General features: G+C 37.8%; 1 protein-coding gene across 1 annotated transcript in view; it reads left to right on the top strand.

The window, feature by feature from the left end:
* Positions 1–3822: 3822 nt before the first annotated feature.
* The window catches only part of LOC121439879 (brain mitochondrial carrier protein 1-like), a 39429-nt gene continuing 20844 nt past the window's right edge, over positions 3823–22407 (top strand). The window contains 7 exon segments of the mRNA XM_041640495.1: positions 3823–3856; positions 3859–3953; positions 9608–9701; positions 11367–11514; positions 13974–14068; positions 16736–16821; positions 19638–19733. Of these exon segments, the coding sequence (XP_041496429.1) occupies positions 3823–3856; positions 3859–3953; positions 9608–9701; positions 11367–11514; positions 13974–14068; positions 16736–16821; positions 19638–19733 (648 nt within the window).

The raw sequence follows: 22407 nt of genomic DNA, 5'->3' as shown, positions 1-22407 counted from the left end.
ACACAGGCTTTTTCTGGGTAACAAGCTTGGCTGTCCTTCAACTCGATTTATAGATCAGGCTGGCCTCGAACTCACAGAGATCCACCTACCTCTGCCTCCTGAGTGCTGGGACTAAAGGCGTGTAACACCAACCCTCCTCCAAATTATTCTAAAATAAAACATTTTCCCACAATACAAGAAAAAAAGATAAAAAAATTTAATTTTTATGAAAAGTTCTATTTTTTCCCCACAAAGCAATAAGTAACAAAAGATAAGGAACCAAAATTAGCCCCTACCTCATAATGCTCTTTACATACGATATAGTTCTGGGATTATGAAGGATACTCAATAAAAGATTGATAAATGTTTTTGTTATAATTTCGAACCACTTAAGGGTAATATAGGCCTCAGTTATGAATTGGATGTGTTCAAGAAGAGGTGAAAGCAGTCTTCCTAAGGTTTCATATGCAAACTAATTGCATAGGCATCATGCAAAATGCTGATCCTGTTTTAAATAGGACTTGGCTGGAGTCCAACTATCAGAATTTCTTACCAGCTCCAAGTGTTCCTAATATTGTTAGCTAGTCTCAGTTGAGTAACAGGGAGCTAGATGCTCCGTTGAGGGCCTTCTGGAGAAGGCATGTGACAATGCATCAGACAGAGCAATGAGGCAGATCTCTGTCACCTTGCGTGGTGACCACCTACCACATGTGGCTGCCAAGCAGTTGAAAAGTGCTTCGTCTGAATCTGAGGAGTAATGCAAGTATAAGTTACACAGCGATTTGGCCCCAAATAGCCGAAATTGCCTCATTAATAGTTTCTACTGACTATAATCTGAAATAGGAGTGTTTTGAATATATTGGGTTAGGTTGGAGCTCAGTGGAAGCACACTTGTCTGGCATGCATGCATGAGGTCCTAGGTTGACCCTCTAAGAGGAAAAAAAAGAGAAAAAGAAAGATTTAGAAACCCCCGCTAATCTAAGGAAATTGGCTTGTATCTCGAAGTTGACACAGTCTTAAAGAATTTCTTTTTTTTTCTTTCTTTGTGGCAGTCTGGAAAGAACTCAGCACTGATAAGAAGGGTAAATGGAGAGGGAGAGAGTAGCTCTTAGAAGCAGCAAGAGATTTTTTTACCAGGGTCTAAACAATTGTCTATAAAACACTTCCAAGTTATGTTAGAGTTAGAATTCATGATTCTATCCTCTTGAATAGCTTATATAATTAGACAGAATATGTGTGGTCAAAAACTGGTCTTTATGGGAGAGACTAGATAATAGAAGCTAATTTATAAGGGAAATATACAATTTTGATAAGGAGGATTAGATTTTCGTGTTATAGCACTAAAGAATGTTAAAACTGAAATAATGCAACCAAACTGCAAATGAGTTAGTGTGGCATATGCTTATGTTCCTAAATTGCTATTGTTTTTGCTCACATGTAGAATTTTAAACATGAGTCATTTAAAAACAATGAACCCTTTAAAAATTTACCTAGTTGATACTAGTTGGAAGTAGTGATTGAGTGGGAAAACACAGTTTTGTACAAAAGCTAAGATGGTGATTTGCCCAAGGGGCAGGCCATAATTCTACAAGTTTCAGTGAATTGGATGTGAAATGCAATCCCAGGCCCTAGCTTGTTGGAGGAGGCTGCTCGTTCATTTCCCAGCCGCCCAGACTCGAAATAATCACATAGGAACTATATTATTTGCAATACTCTTTGGTCAATAGCTTAATCGTATTTCTGGCTAATTCTTATATCCTAAACTAACCCATCTCCATTAATCTGTGCATCACCACGAGGTTGTGGCCTACCAGCAGTTTCAGAAGGCTCCACTAGCCCTCTGTCTCTGGTGGCTGGTACATGGCTTCTCTTTGACTCTGACTGTTCTCTCTCTGTATATCTTCCAACCTGGCTATAGTCTGTTAAGCCATTGGTTGAAAGCAACTTCTTTATTAACCAATAAAAGCAACACATATACAGAAGGATTCCCACATGAATGGCTACACATATACTATGTGTCACTGAAGAGAGTCCAAACCTTCCAAGTTATAAGGACTATACACACAGGATTTTACCCATTTGTCTAAGAGGGTGTTGCTCTGCTGTTGTCTAAAATGAAAGAATTCACATTTTATAATGAAAATATTTATTTTATGTGTATGGGTGTTTTATTTGCATTTATTTCTCCACACCACTTGAGTGCCTGGTGTCAGTGGATGCCACCGAATCTCTTGGGACTGGAGTCTTTTGAGCCTTGGGAACTGAATATTGGGAATTGAATTCTTGTCCTCTAAGAAGAGCAGCTTGTGCTCTTAACTGCTGAGACATCTCTTCTGTCTCCTAGAATTCTCATTTTGGAATGCATGCACGTGTTTCTTATCTTTAGAGTAATGAAGTTTCTGACATTAATGAAGGCATTCGATTTATTTTTTATTTTTTGAGACAGGGCTTCTCTGCAGCTTTGGAGCCTGTGCTGGAACTTGCTCTGTAGACCAGGCCGGCCTCGAACTCACAGAGATCCACCTGTCTCTGCCTCCCAAGTGCTGGGATTAAAGGCATGAGCCACCAACACCCGGCTAAAGAAGACATTCTTAGAGTTGCACACTTGGGCACTGAAGTCAATCTCAAGTTGAAATCCGAATTCTGCCAGTTATGACATAACTCTGCTTCACTTTTATGACCTAATTTTTCTTAGTTGTTAGGAGGTGAAAATAAAAGTATCAACCTTGTAAGGCAGCTTCAAGCAAAAGAGCTGTTAGCATCACGTTGGCACATGGTTAAGTGCTCCATAATGTCATTTATTATATCATGTGTGCTGCCTGAAGAAATTTTTTTAAAAGTAGATGTGAACGAGATGAGGAAGATTCTTTTGGAATAAATCAATTCAAAACATTACCTTATTCAACAAATAACCTCAGGACTGTGTGCCTTGAACTCATTGACTTATGCCTATGTAAATAAAAAACACTATTATTAACACTTGTGTGATTGTGGAAACTGTGATATAGTGAAAAAATGGAGGTAGCCTTCATGTATTAATTTAGCTAATGGATTTACCCAGAAGTTTCTGGTTTTCTCGTCCAGCGGCTGTGGGAACTGGGGTCTGAAGCTGGTGGTCAAGCTTTTCTAGCCAATTGTGAGGTGCGGATTAGCTGGTACTCTCCCATTAGTCTCTTCAGATTCGTTTGCTTTAACTTTTCCTGGCCCCCTTTCTGTTCGCAGCTTGTTCCAAAGTTTCTGTCTCTAGGCTAGTATTTTTCAGCTACTGCTGCTGACATTCAGTGGGTGAGGCTTATTTGCTTCTCTCATCTTTATTTTTCTTTCTGAGCCCGGGTTCAGTGTCTAAATTCCGCTCACGTCCTAATTCTCAGTTTTATCTTAAATTCTCCCAATCTTAAAAAATTATGTACGTATTTATTTATTCTTCTCTCATATATTACATCCCCATCGCAATTTGCCCCTCCCTCCTCTGCTCCCAGTCTCCCGCCCCCGTAGGAAAAGGGTCCCAAAAGCAGGCAAAAGAAATTCTCCCACTTCCATCTTAAATCCTTTGTCCCACCTCCCTCTATGCAATGCACCTCCTACTGCCTCGCGTTTTTGAGGCTTCGCGGACCATCTGCTCCGGTAAACTCCGGGTGGGTGACAAGGCATCTCCTCTGCCCTCTCTGGAGAGCACATCTGCTGCAGAAGCGGCCCCATTCTCCCACCTTAGCTCCCTCTCCGGAAAGGCAGGTGGCTGGCTCCTGACCCTTTTGCACAGCCTTTGGGACTCAGGCCTTTCGTCCCTAATGGTTTCCTTTCATTCGCGCCTTCCTTTTCGGGCAAAGAGGAGGCGGAGTTAGGATGGCTGCGCCACTGTTGCCAAGGCGACGCCTTGTTAATTCCGTTCGTTTCAATGCTTCCGGGTTGGTGCTGCGGTGGCATTTCCTACCTTGGGAGCCTCTGCTTTCCAGTCGTCTGATGAGCCTGAGCAGGTGAGGGGGAGCTCCTGGAGTTCCAGGTTGGGGAGCGGGGTTGGGCTGCGGCAGGCCTCGCGGGCCGGGCTGGTCTGGTTTTCGGCCTGGGAGGGGCTTAACGGTCCTTTGATCTCTCTCTCTCCCCTCAGCTGAGTCCCTTCCCTGTCTTTCACTCTTCTGGCACCGGTGGCTTTACTTCTACGATTGAACCCTGCTTCCTCGACCCCCCTGGGAGGCTGCCTCCTTCAGGCGCCTCCCTTCTCTCTGCGAACTCGCTCTGACAGCTGAGGAATTGGCAAGATCCTGCTACCCACAGGGTGAATGGGTATCTTTCCCGGAATAATCCTAATTTTTCTAAGGGTGAAGTTTGCAACGGCGGCTGTGATTGCAAGCGGAGTAAGCAAACATCTCCATTGTATCAGTGTGAGGGATGCTGTTGAGAGATGCTCCCCATCACTTTCTATACCCCTGTCACTCCTGAGGTTGAGGCATTGAAGGCATCTATTAAAATGCAGTTCAGTTACTTGATCGGGATCACAGATATTATTAACATTGATTTTGTTTCTCAGACAATAATAAGCAAGGACATTTATAGTTTTCTACCAGTGCTTCCTTGCCCAGCCCCTAGAGATGCTTAGAGTAGATGTTAACTCTTTCCTCCTCTTCATTTATATCATGAAACGTCTTTTGTCTCCATTTCAACAGATTAACCCCAATGCTAACAAGTATTCTTTTCTGCCTACTTCACACCCTCCTAAGCTATTTCCCTACCTCTCTGTTTGCAATCCACTGTGCTTGTAGTCCCCAGTAACTAATTAAAATAGGGCATTACCTTAATTCACTTCCCTATTAATAGAACTAGTCTTCCTCCAACATCTTGTTTTGAAGCCTCTCAGTAGAATCTACTCCTTTCACTTGTTCATCCAATACGCATATTGTGTATTCGGCTTGGGTCCTTGATTTCTGTCTCAGTACAAACTATATCGGTGCCTACCTCCACGCAATTGTGTGTGTTTGCACATTTGTCTTTATGTACCCTGCTTACCCTTCCCAGATATTTGTTCCTACCCGGATTCAGTCTGCTCACTGTTGAGATCCAATTTAAGTTCTCTCACTTCCAACAGTTTTTCCAAATTATTCAAACGCATGCCTGTTGTTTTCTTTTCCATGCTTCCCTGCTTTATAGATTTCTATGCAGTGTAACAATTTGTCTCTAACAATTTTTCTCTAGCAAAAATATTTAATTTGTTCCACCAGATGATTGTCCAGGAAAGATAGGTGGAATGGCAAATAGTGTCTATGTTAGAATATATTTCTGTGAAATTTTTTTGGAGACAGGGTCTCACTATATAGACCAGGCTGACCTCAGATGCACAAAGATCCACCTGCTTCTGCCTCTCAGGTGCTGGATCTAAAGACATCACCACACCAGGCTGTGATTTTTAAAAGTTTGACAATTATATTCATAGACAATTTCAGGTTTGAGTATTTAGTATGCCTTTAACACATAACTTTAGGTTCCCTATTGCTATCTTGCAATCATGAACATGTCTAACACCTACTCTTTCTTAAAGGAGAAACCAAGAACGTCATCACCCAGAATTTCCTGAACAGACTTTGAAATAAATATAGGGGCTATATTCTAAGAATAGATGCACAAATTGTGAAGACAAATTTTATTGGCCTTTTTAAATAATAAAATATGTAGGGTACTGTATTGCTACTTAGATGTTATTTCTGTCCCTTCACCCCAAACTGAGGTTAGCCTCCACAAGTCAAAATAACTTTATGAGGAGTTGGGATATGAATTGCTTTACAGAGCAATCCTCTTCATCAAAAGCAAGAGACAAGTGTTTATAGGTAGAGAATCTGGGAATCAGGAGAGTGTTGTATAAGGTGTGTGTTATTGTCCAGGTCCAGCAAATTACTTTTGTGGCTTGCTTTATAACTGCTTATATACAGGATGTGTATGTAAGACACTCAACTGTTTGACATTTGTCCTCATTCTATACAAGTTTTTATGAGGTTTATAAAAAGCTTTGTGAAATATGGTGTCATCTTTTAGGGAATCTTCCCTATTTAAAAGAGGAGGAGAAGAGACGAGACAACTAGAGAATATACTTCACCCTAGTCATCATTTTATGCCTGAATTTAAGATGTTGAATAAACAAATTTCTCAAAATTTTTCTCAAAAAAATCACATAGTTGAACAATAATAGGTGAGACATAACTTCCATACACACACACACACACACACACACACACACACACACACACACACATATATATATATATATATATATATATATATATATATACAGCTTTATGTAAAAGACTCTGGTATTTGCTGGAACTTTAATGCTTCAGTTGTATAATAAGCCTCTCTGAAAAGAAACAAAGGTATTTCAGCTATAGTAGCTGAAGTAAAACATATAGAATGAAGAAAATGATCAGGACTATTTAGCCTTAGAAAAGAAAAATGTAGGAATATGAAAGTTGCCTTTAAATATTAAGGACTCCGTTGTGGAAACATAAATTTGTTCAATGTGCCTCCAAGTTGTTCTAGTGTGAGGAAGGGCTGTATAAAGTCTAATCAAAGGAGATAAAAAATTTCTTTCATGACTTTGATTTCTGATATTGGCGCGAAAGATTTTACTATCAGATGTGACTGGGGAGGTGGTAAAGGGACATTGTTGGTTTTGGTTAGTCTTCTCCAGGCTTGTATAATTTTATAGACTAATGAAATTGAAATGAAAATGTGGTGGAGAGGAGACAGATAAAGATCACTATGCTTCTTTTGCCAAATAAAGACACTAAATATTATCAACTATCTACTACTATTATCATTTTATGTAAGAGAGGCGATTTGCCAGTGCTCTAGGGCTAAACAATATGATTTAATAGCCATTTAAATGACATACATTTAACTGAAAAAAGAAAGCAGCCCTAGGTTTGGTTTTGTTTTCCTATCACCTCTGAATTGTGGAAACTTCATTGGGAACTGAAGTTTGACTCTGGCCCAACTTTTAGTGGTTTGTTATTGCTCCTGAATCCTGAGCACATTTTCCATTAAGAGACTGAGTAGAGGGCTAGAGAGAAGACTCAGCTGTTCGGAGCAGTAGCTGCTCTGCCAGAGGATCCAGGTTCAAGTCCCAACACCCACATGGCAGCTCATAACCACCTGTAACCAGTTCCAAGGATTCAAACACCCTCTTCTGGCCTTTGTGGTCATCAGGCATGCATGTGGTACAGAGTTATACATGTAAGCAAACACTCATACACACACACACACACAAAATAATGCTAAAACACTAAATATTTTTTGAAACATTGACTAGTAGGTACTAAAGATGTGGTAGAATTTTTTTTTCCTGTACTGAGAAAGGGTGCGTGAAGTTGTGAACGGAAAATCTGGGGGAGAAGCTCAGCAGACATTTGAAATATCAAAGGCTATTTAGGGAAATCTCTAAATTTGACACCAGAGAGTGATTTTTTTTCCTTCCTTTTTGTGCTTTCTTTTGGAGACAGGGTCTTATGTAGCTCAGGCTGGTCTCAAACTCCCTATGTAGGAAAGGGTGACTTAAATTACTGATCCTCCTGACTCCACTTTCTAGTTGCTGGATTTACAAGCATGGGCCACCACATCTGATTTAAAGGATTTTTTGTTGTTGTTTTTATGTCATAGTCCTATTTTTCCTATCAATTCCTACTTTGCCCTTTAGAGTTTTAATGAACTTTCCTCCAATAGGGGTATCTCTCACATATTTTATATATATATATAATGTTTGAAAGCATGCTTCCACAATTATTTTTGTAGTATAACTAATACATTTATCTACATGCTTGCTAGCCTCTCTGGAAAATTGCTCGTTGCTTTGTTTCAGAGAATTACTTTTGTAAAAAATAAATCAAAACCCTGTTTCCTCTAAGAACAGAAGGTAGCTCAATGGTACTAACCCAAACTGGCAAGGGGAAGATGGACAGCAAATGCTGTCTATGAAAATGTATTTATTTTATTTATTTATTAATAAAGTATTTATTTTATTTGTTTAATAAATGTATTTATTAAAATGTGTAGTAATAACTATCTAACTTATTAAGCAAAGTTTCAAGGATTTTTCTAGGTGTTAAAAATGTGTTACTTATATACAACACAACAACCCTATAATATGTTTTTATTATTATTGTTTTCAGAAAATAAAGGCAGATACAGATTGAATAACATTCCTACAAACAACTAGTAAGTGATAGTCAAGATGTGAATCTGGAGCCATGATTCAATGTTAGATGATCTGATTTCAGGGTGTTCCTTTTTGACTGTAAACCCTTTTGAAATCAGAAGTATATATCGAAGCACTGAAAAAGAAGGGAATAGTTCAAGGAAATATGAGATTCTTTTTTTAAAAAAAAGTAGTGTTTTCAAGAGGACCAGGATTTAGCAGGTGATACCTACAGCAATAGTTCCTTCTTAAAGCATCAGTATTCTTTGACACCTTGCAGATTCTCAGAGCAAGACTTAAAACAGTAAGAAACTCTGAGAAAGAGGCTCTGCAGTCCATGTTTTAAAAACCTTTTAGATGATTCTGTTGCATGCTACAATTTGATAAATATTTGCCTAGATGCTAGAGTTGTGGAAAAACAAATCCAAGAGTGAAGGCGCTGAGAGTGGCAGAAAAAATAAAACTGAAGTTTTTTTTTTTGTTTGTTTTTGTTTTTTGAGACAGGATTTCTCTGTATAGCTTTGGCTGTCCTAGAACTCACTCTGTCAAACAAACTGGCCTCAAACTCAAAGAGATTTGCCTGCCTTTGCCTCTGCCTCTGGGTGCTAGGATTAAAGGTGTGCACCACCACCTCCCTGACAAAACTGAAGATTTTTAGGATGACAGATCCAAGATTGATTTGATGGGGGGGGAGTAAAAAGGGCTGGGGACAGAAGTACATCAATAAAGAATTAGAACATAAAACGTATAGTACTAGGATATGTTATTACAGTGCAGGGGTAAGGGAAAGGAGATCACTGGAAGGATGATGTTCAGGGTCAGAAATGGGATATATCCACACTGCTGTCATTTCTCCAGGAGCCAGAAGCAAGGTACATTGCTCCTTATCTCAGCATGGGTCTCACTGAGTTAGCTGCTTTGGTGTAAAACTAGCTCAGTTCCTAGAACTGAGATGCTAAATTTTAGTGGAGAGCTGAACAGGCTGAGAATGTTCGGGGGGTAGTGTTGGTAGCTTGTGTTTTGTGCCTGAATCAAGCTAACTGAATACCATGAACTGCTTTTATAAGATGCCTCAGCCTATGTAACTTCAGTTTCAGTTTCCCTGACCTGTGATTGTCTAGATGAATGTCAGAGATGGGAGTTCTGGATGAATGGGCTGAAGCTTCTTGGGGTGGGGAAGAGTGGACGATTAAATTAGAGAGCATGAAGGGCACATGTTCATTTTTAAGTGATTGTACACCTACCCTACAGAATGACATTAGAGAAGAAACTCATAAGCATCCAGACTTTGAGGAAGGACTCTCAGTTTTGTCTCATCCTACTTGGTGGTTTTTAGTTTTTCTTCCATGTTCCTTTGGTTTGCCAGTTGGGTTGATTCAAATCATATACTCAAGCGTTAACTGGTACTTTTCTTCATTCTTGTGCCCTGTTCTAATTCGTGTTTATTTTTAGCATCAGAAAAGTCCCACTTTAAGCCATGAGATGTCTGGTCTGAACTGGAAACCTTTTGTGTATGGCGGCCTTGCCTCTATTGTTGCCGAGTTCGGTAAGAATCTGAAAAACAGGATGATAAATATGAGTTTTGTGCCACAGATGGTTATGCATGCTACCAGTTATTTCTTGAGTAAACAGAGAACAAATCAAAAGAGAGGTGTCATCTTTGTTTTAAAAATTGTTGTTGCCCCAGGCGGTGGTAGTGCATGCCTTTAATCCCAGCACTTGGGAGGCAGAAACAGGTCAATCTCAGAAGAGTTCGAGGCCAGCCTGGTCTGCAGAGTTCCAGTCCAATCAGGACTCTTACTGAGTTCCAGTACAACCAGGACTCTTATACAGAGAAACTCTATCTTGAAAAAACAAAAAATAATATTATTGTTTGCATGGCTATCAAACAGCATTACAGAGAAGGTACTAGTAATGATAAGGTGAATGAGGTTAAGAAGTCAAATTTTGAACCTTTTTTTTTGATAACTTAGTGACTTGCTAATTTTTCCAAGCCAAATATGTGTAATCATAGAGGAAAATATATGACAATGATTTCTGTGTATTCCTGTACTAATGGTCTTACATTTATGCTAAGGCTATAATTTTCTTCTTATCCAGGCTTCTTTTTTGCAAAGCTCTCTTCCATTTTAGAAGTAAATAAGATCAAACAAGAGTCATCTCTCTTTTGATTTAAATTTTGAAATACTTTTAGATTGTAACTTTTCATTTTCCAGAGTTTTCTTTTCCCTGAATGTTTCCTAAGTATCTACAATCCCGCAGTGTTTTCTGCCTTTCTTGGTATATGCTCTGGTCTTGCACTATCTAGATCCCCAAAGTTCAGAATTACATATATAAACACCTTGTTAGGTTTAGATCTTAAAATCTTTCTTAAAACCCATTTTGTTCATGCAATAACCACTTTTATGTGCTGAGATAAGAAAAGGGAGTTTTGTTTTTGTTTTTTGAAGAATCCGGCTAGGGACAACAGGATGGCTCAGCAGGTAAAGATGCATGCTGCCAAGCTTGACGAACCTGAATTTGATCCCTGGGACCCATGTGGTTGAAGGACAGAACCAACTCCTGCAGGCTATCCTCTGACCTCCATGCATGAGCCGTGGAGGATATACCCACACACATACATACACATGCATACAAATAAGTAGCACATAATTGAAAAAACTAATGGCTCAAGTACTCTATTGGTATTACTCCTGAACTATCAAAGACACCATGGTAAGTAGAACCAAGTGAGACTTGGCCAATTTCTGTCATAGTATTAGGAAGTCGTAAATACACATGCTCATACCCTATTGTTACTGCATGTAAGAACCTCTGAATCAGCAATCCTGGATGTTCTTGTGCTTGCGATGATGTGGGGAGATTTTATGAAGGAGAGATAAGGAGACTTGCGGTGGGAAAGGGTGGGAGGAAAAGACTAATAAATGCCGTTGGCATTAGTATGTTACAGACGAAGGAAAAGAAGTATCCAAACGCCTTTGCATTTCTGGCAGAAAGTGTCAAATATACTGTGTGGCAAGTCGTGCTTCCTAGAGAGCCTAGTGCATTTCACTCCACTTAAAAGCCTTTACCTTCTGTCAGTGGCAGTGTAGTGCATATCTGAGTGTTATGAAAAGGACCCTGTGTTAGATTTCCACTATTGCATTGCCTTATATTTAGCCAAAACATACCTGTGTTCTTTGTAAATGCTCAGGAGTGTGTTCCCTCATAGGCACTTTCCCTGTGGACCTTACTAAAACACGGCTGCAAGTCCAAGGCCAGAGCATCGATGTCCGCTTCAAAGAGATTAAATATAGAGGGATGTTTCATGCCTTGTTTCGAATCTATAAAGAAGAGGGGATTTTGGCTCTGTATTCAGGGTAAGTCTGGCCTCTTTCCTTGGAGCATGAACAACTACATGCTAGTTTATATCCTTCATAGTCACCATTTTTACTTGTAATTCTGTATTGGTGGGCTTTTGTATATTTCATTTGCTTGTAAGTCTTGAGCTTTGGAATTTGTGTTAATCAGGCTGTATGGAATAAATGTGAAAGTGGATAATATCATTTCAGCATAAGGTTTTTTTTTCTGGCTTCCTGACATTTACTGATGACTGTTGTAAAAAGCAGCACCAATTAGCTGTGTACGTTCTTCTGAGAATTTTCCTGATTTGGCAAGCACTGGCTTCCTTTAAGATTTTCTTTGTGAAAGAAATATTCTGGCAGATTAAATAGGAATGAAGAATAGAAGAAAGGGAGTATCTTTTTTCATCACCTTTTGATTACTCATCAGTTTATGGTTTATTGTCCAGTTTGTACTTCACCTGCTGCTGATTTCCTAGGCTATCCTAAATCTAGGCTACCAGTATTGCTGAGAGATTGGAAATCAATTTTACTAGTAATTTGGGTTGGGTTTATTTAAATTATAGTTTTCTTGGAGAAAAAATTCAAAACAAAAAGAAAAAAACAAAAAAAAAGATCCTTGTTCATAATTAAATTATCCATGGATTGATCATCTCTTTTACCTTGTCCCTCTATTAGCATAGATAACCTTGGAATTCTTTTTCTAATGCAAGTAACAGTCAGAAATATGCAGATTTAGTCATCTGTTTTTTTCTTCAATCCTAACCATTTGAGCTGTTGCTTTATTTCTATTTATATCTCCTAAAGTATAGTTCTGCAATTTGGATGAATCTCAAAGGAGGCATGAGTGAGAACATCTTCAGTTTATGAGCAGAATTTAAGTAGGCTGAAATCTTGGTGCTGTTGGCTTCCTTTTTGATTAAGTTAAAGATGTATCTGCAGTTGTTAGGAAATAAAGGTCAAGGTTTTTTTTAACCTATGACGTATGGGTTAGTGTTTTAACTCTTTTGTATATTGCTACATTCAATTTACTCATCTTTTCTAGAGGATTTTGCATCTAAGTTTATGAACGATATAGCTCTGTTTTTTGTTTATGCTGTTTTTGTCTGGGTTTTTTTTTTCTACCAAGGTAATATTAGCCAAAATGATTTGGGAAACATTCCCATTTCCATTTCCTGGAGAGCTTGTATAAGATTAATGGTAATTCTTCAGTGGTTTTATAGAGCTCCTCAGCAAACTTGTTTGGACTGAGAATTTCTATTTTATGAACTTTAATAAAACTGTTAATTCATTGGGACTGGAGAGGTGGTTCAGTAGGTAGGAGCACTGGCTCCTCTTCTGTAGGACCTGAGTTCAATTTCCAGCACCCACGTGGCAACTAACCTACTGCCTGTAACTCCAGTTCTAGAAGATCTTATGCCCTCCTCTGGCCCCTATGGGCATTGCATGCACATGGTGCACCAACATACTTGTAGGCAAAATACCCATATATGTAAAGCAAAAGTAAACAAAATCGGAAAAATTAAAAAACTATGACTTAAGTTTTATTTTGTAAAATTTTTAATACTATTAGTTTGGGCCACTGTGACAAAGTACCATATGCCTGGTCACTTATAAATAGTAGGCATTAATTTTTCATAGTTCTAGAGGTTGGCTTCTGGGGAGTTTACTCTGCTAGGGTAAGAATTTGACTATAAATTATTCTCAACTATGCTTTGGTTGCATATTCTCTGCCCCCTCTTTGTTTTTTAATATTGGTGATTGAACCTAGAGCCTAGCAATGCTATGTAAGTACTCTATCTGTGAACTACTTTCTTTTTACTTTTTATATGAAAGGGCCATATTAAGCTGCTCATGCTTGTCTTATGCTCACTCTAGTTCAAGCAGGTCTGGAACTCTTGCCTTAGCCCACAAGTAGCTCGGGTTACAGACCTATACTTTCAGACCTAGCTGTATCCCATGTATTAAAATTTTTATTAATATTTTTAAAAATTTGGAATTATAATTACATTATTTCCTCTTTCCCTTTCTTCCTCCATGCATTCCCATGTATCTCTTTCCTCACTCTCATATTCATGATGTCCTTTTCTTTTGTTGTTGTTTCCCCATGTATATTATAGGATGTATTTGAAATTTTACTCATATCTATACATTGAGAAAACTTCTTTTGTAGCTTTCTCTAACCCACATGTTGTTTTAGATGTGTATTGTTTGATTTGCAAGTGTTTGAGCATTCTCCTTATCATTTTCTTGTTTGTTTCCATTATGGACAGGAAATATATTCTATATAAATTTAGTTCTTTTTACTTTGTTGATGTTTGTTTTATGACGTGGGATTTGAGATTTCTTTCTTCCTGGGTGAGTAAAAAAAAAGCATGCTATACTGCTTGGAAGGATATAGATAAAAGAATTGTAAAATCTACAAATGTGTGTTATATAAAATTAACTTTTCTCTCTCTCTCTCTCTTTTTGGGAAGAATTGCTCCTGCTTTACTAAGACAGGCATCATATGGCACCATCAAAATTGGTATTTACCAAAGCTTGAAGCGATTATTTGTAGAACGTTTGGAAGGTCAGTATGCTCAACTCTCTTTTGAGGTTATCCTCAAAGGGATTGTTGAAATCATGCTTACTGTGAAATGTTTATCTCACGATGCTAGAGAATGAAAGACAATTACTGCAGGGATAAGTGGGCTTCTGTTGACTTGAGCTAAATCCCTACAGAGGGCATATGTGGGTTAGAGGCACCTGCTCTTCAAATTTATCATTTGCTATCAACTGAGAAACTTTTAGGCAGGCAAGATGGGCAAATTCATGCAAGTGCGACTACCTGAGTTTGATACCTGGAACCCATGCAAAGGTGGAAGGAGTGAACACGGTTCATAAAGTTGAACTCCGACCTCCATACATATGCCATGATATATGTCTTACCCCCAAAATAATAGTTCTCTTTTTGTTGTCATTTTGTTTTTGATTTTCAAGACAGGATTTCTCTGTATAGCCCTGATTGTCCTGGAACTCTCTGTGTAGACCAGGTTGGCTTCAAACTCAGAAGTCCATTTGCCTCTGCCTCCCAAGTGCTGGTATTAAAGGCATGGACCATCATCGCCTTGCTTAAAATAATAATTCTTTTTTAAAAAAAAATGTTTATTTTTTTATTTTATTGCTGTTTTGCCTGTATGTATGTATGTCTGTGTGAGGATGCTGGACCTGGAATTACAGACAGTTGAGAACTGCCATGTGAGTACTGGGAATAGAAACTGGTCAAACAGTCATTGCCCTTAACCACTGAGCCATCTCTCCAGCTCCTAAAATAATAATTCTTAAAAAAAAACTTGTTGTCATTCTTGAAGAAGCCTAGAAATGAAGCCTGAAAATGAATGCTGTCTTCATCAGTTAGAGGCATTTCCTAGATGTCAATTCTTTGTTGTTGTTGTTTTCAAAAACAGGATTTTTCTGTGTAACAGCCCTGGCTGTCCTGGAACTCTCTCTGTAGACCAGGCTGGCTTTGAATTTACAGAGATCCACCTGCTTCTGCCTCCCAAGTGCTGGGATTAAAGGCGTGCACCACCACCACCTGGCATCTAGAGGTCAATTTTGATAAGCTTTTGGTAGGTAGATAAATTTTAGTCTGTTATAGTCTGAACTCTAATGTACCTATGGCCAGTTAACCCAAATTCAGAGTTGTTGTAGGTTTTTCCATTTGAGTCTGATACTTGCACCATGGATTTTTATCATAGGCCTGGGGTTACTGGATGATGGAGAAAGCTGGACTGACTTCATGTTAGCAGTATCTCTTGAAGGACTTGTTTTATTCTAAATCAGCATTTTCTGGAGCCTCTTAGGTGGGAATCCTGAAGGATTCACTTTCATCTCTCCTGAAAATATTTTCCTTTCATAGTTTATTAATGTGGGTTTACTTATTTTCTATTTATAGGCCCTTCATGAGAAGTAGGAACTGGTGAAGATTAGATATTCTCTGTAGAACATTATGTTCTGTTGTTCCTTTCTTGTTTCTAGCTGAGGGAATTTAGCTCTAAATTATTTCTTTTGTAACTCGGTAGCAGAGTGCTGGTCTATATCTAATTCTTTCCATTCATTATTCAGCAGCAGGAATTATACTCCTGCTTTTTCATATTTGACTACAGAAACCTTCTTACATAAATGGAGGCTAGGAGAGCTCTAAAGCCATTTAGCATTAATATTTAGATAACTTTATTACACATAAGACTATAGTTTTTTAGCATCTTGTTATTCTTTAAAGTTAACTTTTCATAAAAAGACTTAAAAATTGAACAAGGTATGCCAAACTGCACAGGGAAAAGCCCATGAGGCCTCAGCCCTACACAAAGAGCTATAGGCAATTACAGAAAGCTGGGAGCGCAAGAGGTGGTCTTCCCCAGAGAAGAGCACACCAATTGTTTGTCCAATGCCAAATGGTCAGTCCTGAAAACATACATACAAATAGTATTATAGAGACTGAACAGGTTATATTTAGGAATATGTATGTATGTATTTGCATATTTACATGTAATAACAATTAGTGAAAAAGAAGGCCATAAATTTGAAGAACAGGAACAGGTACATGGAAGGGTTTGGAGGGAGGAAAGGTAAGGAAGAAATATTGTAATTAAATTATAATCTCAGGCGGTGGTGACACACACCTTTAATCCCTAACATTTGGGTGGCAGAGGCAGACAGATCGCTGAGTGTAAGGCCAGCCTGGTCTACAGACTGAATTCCAGGATAGCCAGGTCTACATAGAGAAACCCTGTCTTGAAAAACAGAAAAACAAAATAAAACAAAAAACACCCCATAGATTATAATCTCAGAAAACTTTAAAAGACTTAAAAGTGGATGTATTATTATGTTTGAAGTGGCTGAAAAGGAAATACCACATTCTAATTTATGTCTTATACTCACAATTAGGTTGAAGAATGTGATGTCTTCAAAATAATAAAAATTAAAAAAAATAATGTTTTTAGGGAAATAATGGTTTATATTTTATAATTTATATTTTGTATAAATTTGGGATGTGCTACAAATATTTGAGAGTCTTTACTTTGATAAATCTTGAAGTTAATTTTTAAGTCATCTCTCCAGGAAATCTTTCCTTGGTACTCTGAGAAAACAGTACTTAATAAAATGAACCTTTATCTCTCTCTCTCTATCTCTCTCTCTCTCTCTCTTTATCTCTCTCTATCTATCTGTTCATTTTGTTTATTTTACATTTTTACAGATGAAACTCTCCTAATTAATATGATCTGTGGGGTAGTGTCAGGAGTGATTTCATCGACTATAGCCAATCCCACTGATGTTCTAAAGGTAAGAGAGATAGGTGTCTGCCATGCGAGTGGAAAGACCGCAACTTTAACTCAGGTTCGAGTTCTGAGTCTTACACTGTCCATTGTTAGTTCTAAACTCTTGGGAAAATCTCCTAACTACTCAGTGCTTAGAGCATAAAGTTGGTAAGAATTAGTGATAATACATGTAAACTTGTATAACATGCTTCATAGTAGATGTTCAGGAGTAGTTTAATGTGATATGCATTAATCCAGTGGTTTTCAGCTTGGGCTTTTAACCCAACTATGGGATATTTTCAGAGCTCCGCAGTTCTAGGGAATTGTTTTCTAAATTCCTTACTCTGTTTTCCTTAAGTGGTGTGAGAATGGATTTGTGTTTCTAATAGCCCTTTTCCCATTTTACAAAACAAAGGCATATCCTTTACCTATTACAAATCTTCAGATGGTGTGTTGACTTATAGCAAAAATTGGGAGTTTGAGGCCAGCTCAGTCAGTTTGAGTCAGCTCAGTGAGTTCTAGGACAGGCTCCAAAGCTACACAAAAGAACCCTGTCTTGAAAAAAAAAAACCTCATTCCTTCTTAGTTAATAAAGCACAAAATATGTGATTAAACAATGTGAAGGACCACAAACTAGGATTTTTTTTTTCCTGAGAGAGAATCTTATGTAGTCTGGTCTTCTTACTGGGTATAGAGGTATTTACAACCATGAATCTCAAGTTTAAACAATATTATTTTATATGTGGGGGTATTTTGCCTGCAAGTATGTCCATGTACCACATGCATGCAGTGTTCATGGAAGCCAGGTGAGAACATCCAAATCCCTGGAACTGGAGTTACAGACAGTTGTGAGCTGCCATGTGGGTGCAGCAGTCAAGCCTGGATCCTCTGGAAAACCAGCAAGCTCTCTTAACAGCTGAGTCATGTTTCCAGCTGTGAGTTACAAGGAAAAAAAATTTCAAGTTCGTTGCTTATAATAAGAGAAAGTATAAATCAGGATCCAGGATAATGCAAACCAAGTGATAGGAGATTCACCTTATAGCGATTACAGCAGAGTTTGTTCATCCCAATCTTGTAGGGATTTCTTCCAGGACTTTTCCCCAGTGAATAACAAAATCTTTAGATGCTCAATAAGATGCTTACATAGAATGAAGCAGTATTTATGTATAACCTGTGCATATTCCCTTAGATATTTTAAGTCCACTTTAGATTACTTAAGATGTTTAATATAATGTAAACATATGTAAATAGTTGTTATATTATTCCAGAGATAATGACAAAGAAAAATTCTACATGTGTTCAGTACAAATGCAGTTTTTTCCAAATATTTTTCAACTGGTGAATGATTAAATCTACAAATATAAAACTGGTCATTATTTGATTATCTGATATAAATTTGATTGTCTGGTATAAATTTGATTGTCTAGTATAAATTGTCATTATTTTTTAAAAAATGAAATTAGCTGGGCATTGGTGGCACACACATTTAACCCAAACACTCAGGAGGCAGAGGCAGATGGATCTCTGTGAGTTGGAAACCAGCTTGGTCTACAGAATGAGTTCCAAGATAGCCAAAGCTACACAGAGAAACCCTGTCTCAAAAAACAAACAAAAAAGAAAGAAAATTAAATTAAAAATTTAAATATTTAGTTTTTTTGTATGTGTACTTTGCCTAAATGTATGCCTGTGTACCATGTGTGCCTAGTGCCCATAGAACCTGAAGAGGGAGGGCATTGGAGCCCCTGAAACCGTAGTTAAGGAGAGTTGTGAGCTGCCATATTGGTTTTGAGGACCAAACCCAGGTCTTCGGCAATAACAGCCAGTGCTCTAGCCCCCAAATAAATTTATCATCACTACCGTTACTATATTTTGTGGGGGGCGTATGTGTATGTACATGTGGAGGTTAGGTCAAACCTTTTGGAATCAGCTCTGTTTTGGCCATAAGTTCTAGAAATTGAACTCAAAAGAGAACAATCCTCACTTATAGACTCCCCATTCATATGTAAACCTCTGTTAATATTTAGGTATATATGATCACCTACTCTTCTCGCTGTGTTTTTTAATTCACATTTTTGGTAAGAAACAGCACTTTTATGTTTAGCAATTAATCTTTCTTCCTTCCTTTCTTTCTTTCTTTCTTTCTTTCTTTTTTGGTTTTTCGAGACAAGGTTTCTCTGTGTAGCTTTGGTACCTGGCCAGGAACTAGCTCTTGTAGACTAGGCTGGCCTTGAACTTGCAGAGATCCACTTGCCTCTGCTTCCTAAATACTGGGATTAAAGGCACATGCCACCACCACCTGGCATGTTTAACAATTAATTTTTAATGCCTTCTAAGGTCTACAAATACTTTAGGGGAAAATGTTATGGCTCTACTGTATTCTGTTAAATTAATGTTTCATCATTTATGTAACCAATATGTTGTTGACATTGGTTTTTGGACATTTGAGTAGTCCCTAATTCTTTACTAAATTAATTACATGGGTCTTACTATGTAGCCATTACTGCCCTGGAACTCACTGTGTAGACCAGGCAAGCCTTGAACTCACAGAAATTCACCTGTCTCTGCCTCCTGAGTCCTGGGATTAAAGGCCTGTGCCACTACGCTATATTTCATGAATACTTGTTATTGTACAAGTCTAGAAAAGATAGATTTACTGTGGGAAATATGAGACCTAAATACAACCTTTATAGACTATACTTTGGCACAAATTATGCTTTTGTGTACAATTTAATTCATCATAATAGCAGAGATTTAAAAATAATTCCTTAATTTTAAAGGACTGAATTGTCTCACTTTGGTTTTTTTTCTGTCAAAATAGAATGTTCCCTTTTTTCATTTTAGATTCGAATGCAGGCTCAAGGAAGTTTGTTCCAAGGGAGCATGATTGGCAGCTTCATTGATATATACCAGCAAGAAGGTACCAGGGGTCTGTGGAGAGTGAGTACTCTTTTACTGGTGGTGTATTATATTCTTTACTTGAATTTTCATGTTAAGTCATGAGATTGTGACTAACCCCAAGCAAGGTAAAAAGCTCCTTGCCACCCATGAAAGGATCAAAATTTACAGTGGTTCCTATTTCTATACATATAGTTTAGGATTGTATGTATGTCTCATACATACAATTTCTAAATTTCACAGTGAATTTAGTATTTCAGTATAGCTCTGTCAGTTTTGCATTAAACACAGTAATGTTTGTCTATAATGGTCTCTGTAGTGCTTATGTTCAAAGAGCATAACAGTATTTTTAACCATATAATTATAATGCATCAGATGTACCATAAATATTAAACATATGTGGAAAAATTCCAGTAGTTCAACAATTTAGAGATAATCGCTTTGACCATTTTATCGTTATTGTACTTTGCCTTTTGCTGTCATTGTTGCAATAACTTCTTTGGTTTTGTTTTGTTTTGAGACAGAATTTAGTAAGTATGGTCTTGAACTTGTAATCCTCCTGCCTGTGTCTCTTGAGTGCTAAGAAGTCAGGTCTGTTCCACTCTACCTGTACATATAGATACCTGTACCACTATACCCATATAACTTTTCCCTTTTTGTTTTTTTGTTGTTGTTGTTGTTGTTTTTAGAAACAAGATTTTTCTGTAACTTTGAACCTGTCCTGGAATTCGCTCTTGTAGACCAGGCTGGCCTCAAACTCACAGAGATCCGCCTGCGTCTGCCTCCCGAGTGCTGGGATTAAAGGCGTGCGCCACCACTGCCCAGCAACTTTTCCTTTTGAGATAGGATCTTACTATGTAGTCTTGACTAACCTAGAGCTTACTATGTAGTCCAGGGTAGCCTTGAACTCACAGAGTTCCCCTTGCCTCCTGAGTGCTGAGATTAAAGGCATGTACCACCACACTAGGCTATTGAATAACTTTTTTTAAAAATGTTTATTTATTTATTATGTATATGATATTCTGTCTGTGTGTATGCATGCAGGCCAGAAGAAGGCACCAGACCTCATTACAGATGGTTGTGAGCCACCATGTGGTTGCTGGGAATTGAACTCAGAACCTTTGGAAGAGCAGACAATGCTCTTAACCTCTGAGCCATCTCTCCAGCCCCTTGAATAACTTTTTATTCTCTTGTGATCACTGAATAAATAAGACTATTAGAATCTGCAGAGAGAGCTGAATGGGATAGCAAGTCTATTGATAGACTTTTAAATAAAAATGAGAGCTTTATTATTTTTTCCTTTGTAATTCTCTACAGCTATTTCTTACTTTAAAATTAAAACAAAATAGAGCTGAAAGAATTGAACTATGAATACCCATGATCTGTATTAGACAACTGAAAGGTTTGTCATAATTACTTAAACCGTCTCTTTGAGTACAGAAATACACACATTATTTTTTTAACAATATAATAGGATGTTATAGACATTATGAAAGTCTCCTATACACTTCATGATGTGTCTCATAAGGAGAAGGTATAGAGGGCTCACCAGATAAGAGCACAGACTGCTTTTGCAGAGACCCGAGATTGGGCTACATGTAATGAATGGCAGGTAGCTGTAGTCATGTGAACATCTCCTCTCATAGACATACACATAATTAAAAATAAAAAGTAAAATAAAATTTAGAAAAAGAACAAGAACATTTTCTGGGCTGACAATACTATTGTCAATTGTAAGAAGGTTAACAATACTTAAGTGGGGAAAGAGATGGCTCAGTGGTTAAGAACACTTGCTGCTCTTGCAGAGGGCCCAGCTGCGTTGCCAGCTCCTACATGGCAATTCACAACCATCCTTAACTCTAGTTCCAGGGAAATCAAAGCCCTCTTCTGACTTTGGCATGAACCCAGGCACACACATGTTGCCTAGATGTACATGTAAGCAAAACGTGCATATGCATAAGTAAATCTGAATAACCCTATACTTAAAACCTAGACCATATTAAAAATTCACCTATTTATGAAACCAGGATAGTTTTCATATATTTCATATATAGTATTTCCATGTGGTCCTTGGCTTGTTCCTCTGTTGCCTGAAACTTGAGACTATTGGCTTTATTACATTCATTCTGAACCTTTTGCATCAAGGCCAGAGGTGCGTGTTTCGTTATGCCACATTAAGCAGGGCAGAGATTGCCTACTTATTCATATGATGTCCAGCAGGTATTGCTGTTTTAAAAGGTAAATGCCTCTTCCTTTTGCAATTAGCAGGTAATTTATGAGGTGAAATTCTGACAACATGCGTATATCCCAATACCTAATAATTGAATGTAACTACTTTTATGCCCACGCTACTTGTATGATTCTGGCACATGGTAATGTACAGAAGCAAAGTACATTGTGTTACATATTCTTTTGATATAGGCATAACTTTTTACTTAATGATCATAGCACCATTAATGATCCTTGAGGTTTGCTTTTTGATAACAGTAGGGTGTACTTCCTTGATTAGTCCATCTTACAACAGGAGTAGAACTCACTAGAACATTTTCATGAACTGATATCAAGAGACAAAGACCAAACAATGATATTATAAATTAGGTTAGGGGAACCCACACATTTTATTTCTGATAATTTTTATACAGTATACATAGATTTCAGTCATATTGAATCTGTTCACATTGTTTGCAACCAATATCCAGAAGTTTTAAAAATTATT

Source organism: Microtus oregoni, unplaced genomic scaffold, assembly GCF_018167655.1.
Source record: "Microtus oregoni isolate MIOR12 unplaced genomic scaffold, Mior012 000063F_ref0000156, whole genome shotgun sequence".
Taxonomy (NCBI): domain Eukaryota; kingdom Metazoa; phylum Chordata; class Mammalia; order Rodentia; family Cricetidae; genus Microtus; species Microtus oregoni.
This window is presented reverse-complemented; position numbering and strand designations above follow the sequence as displayed.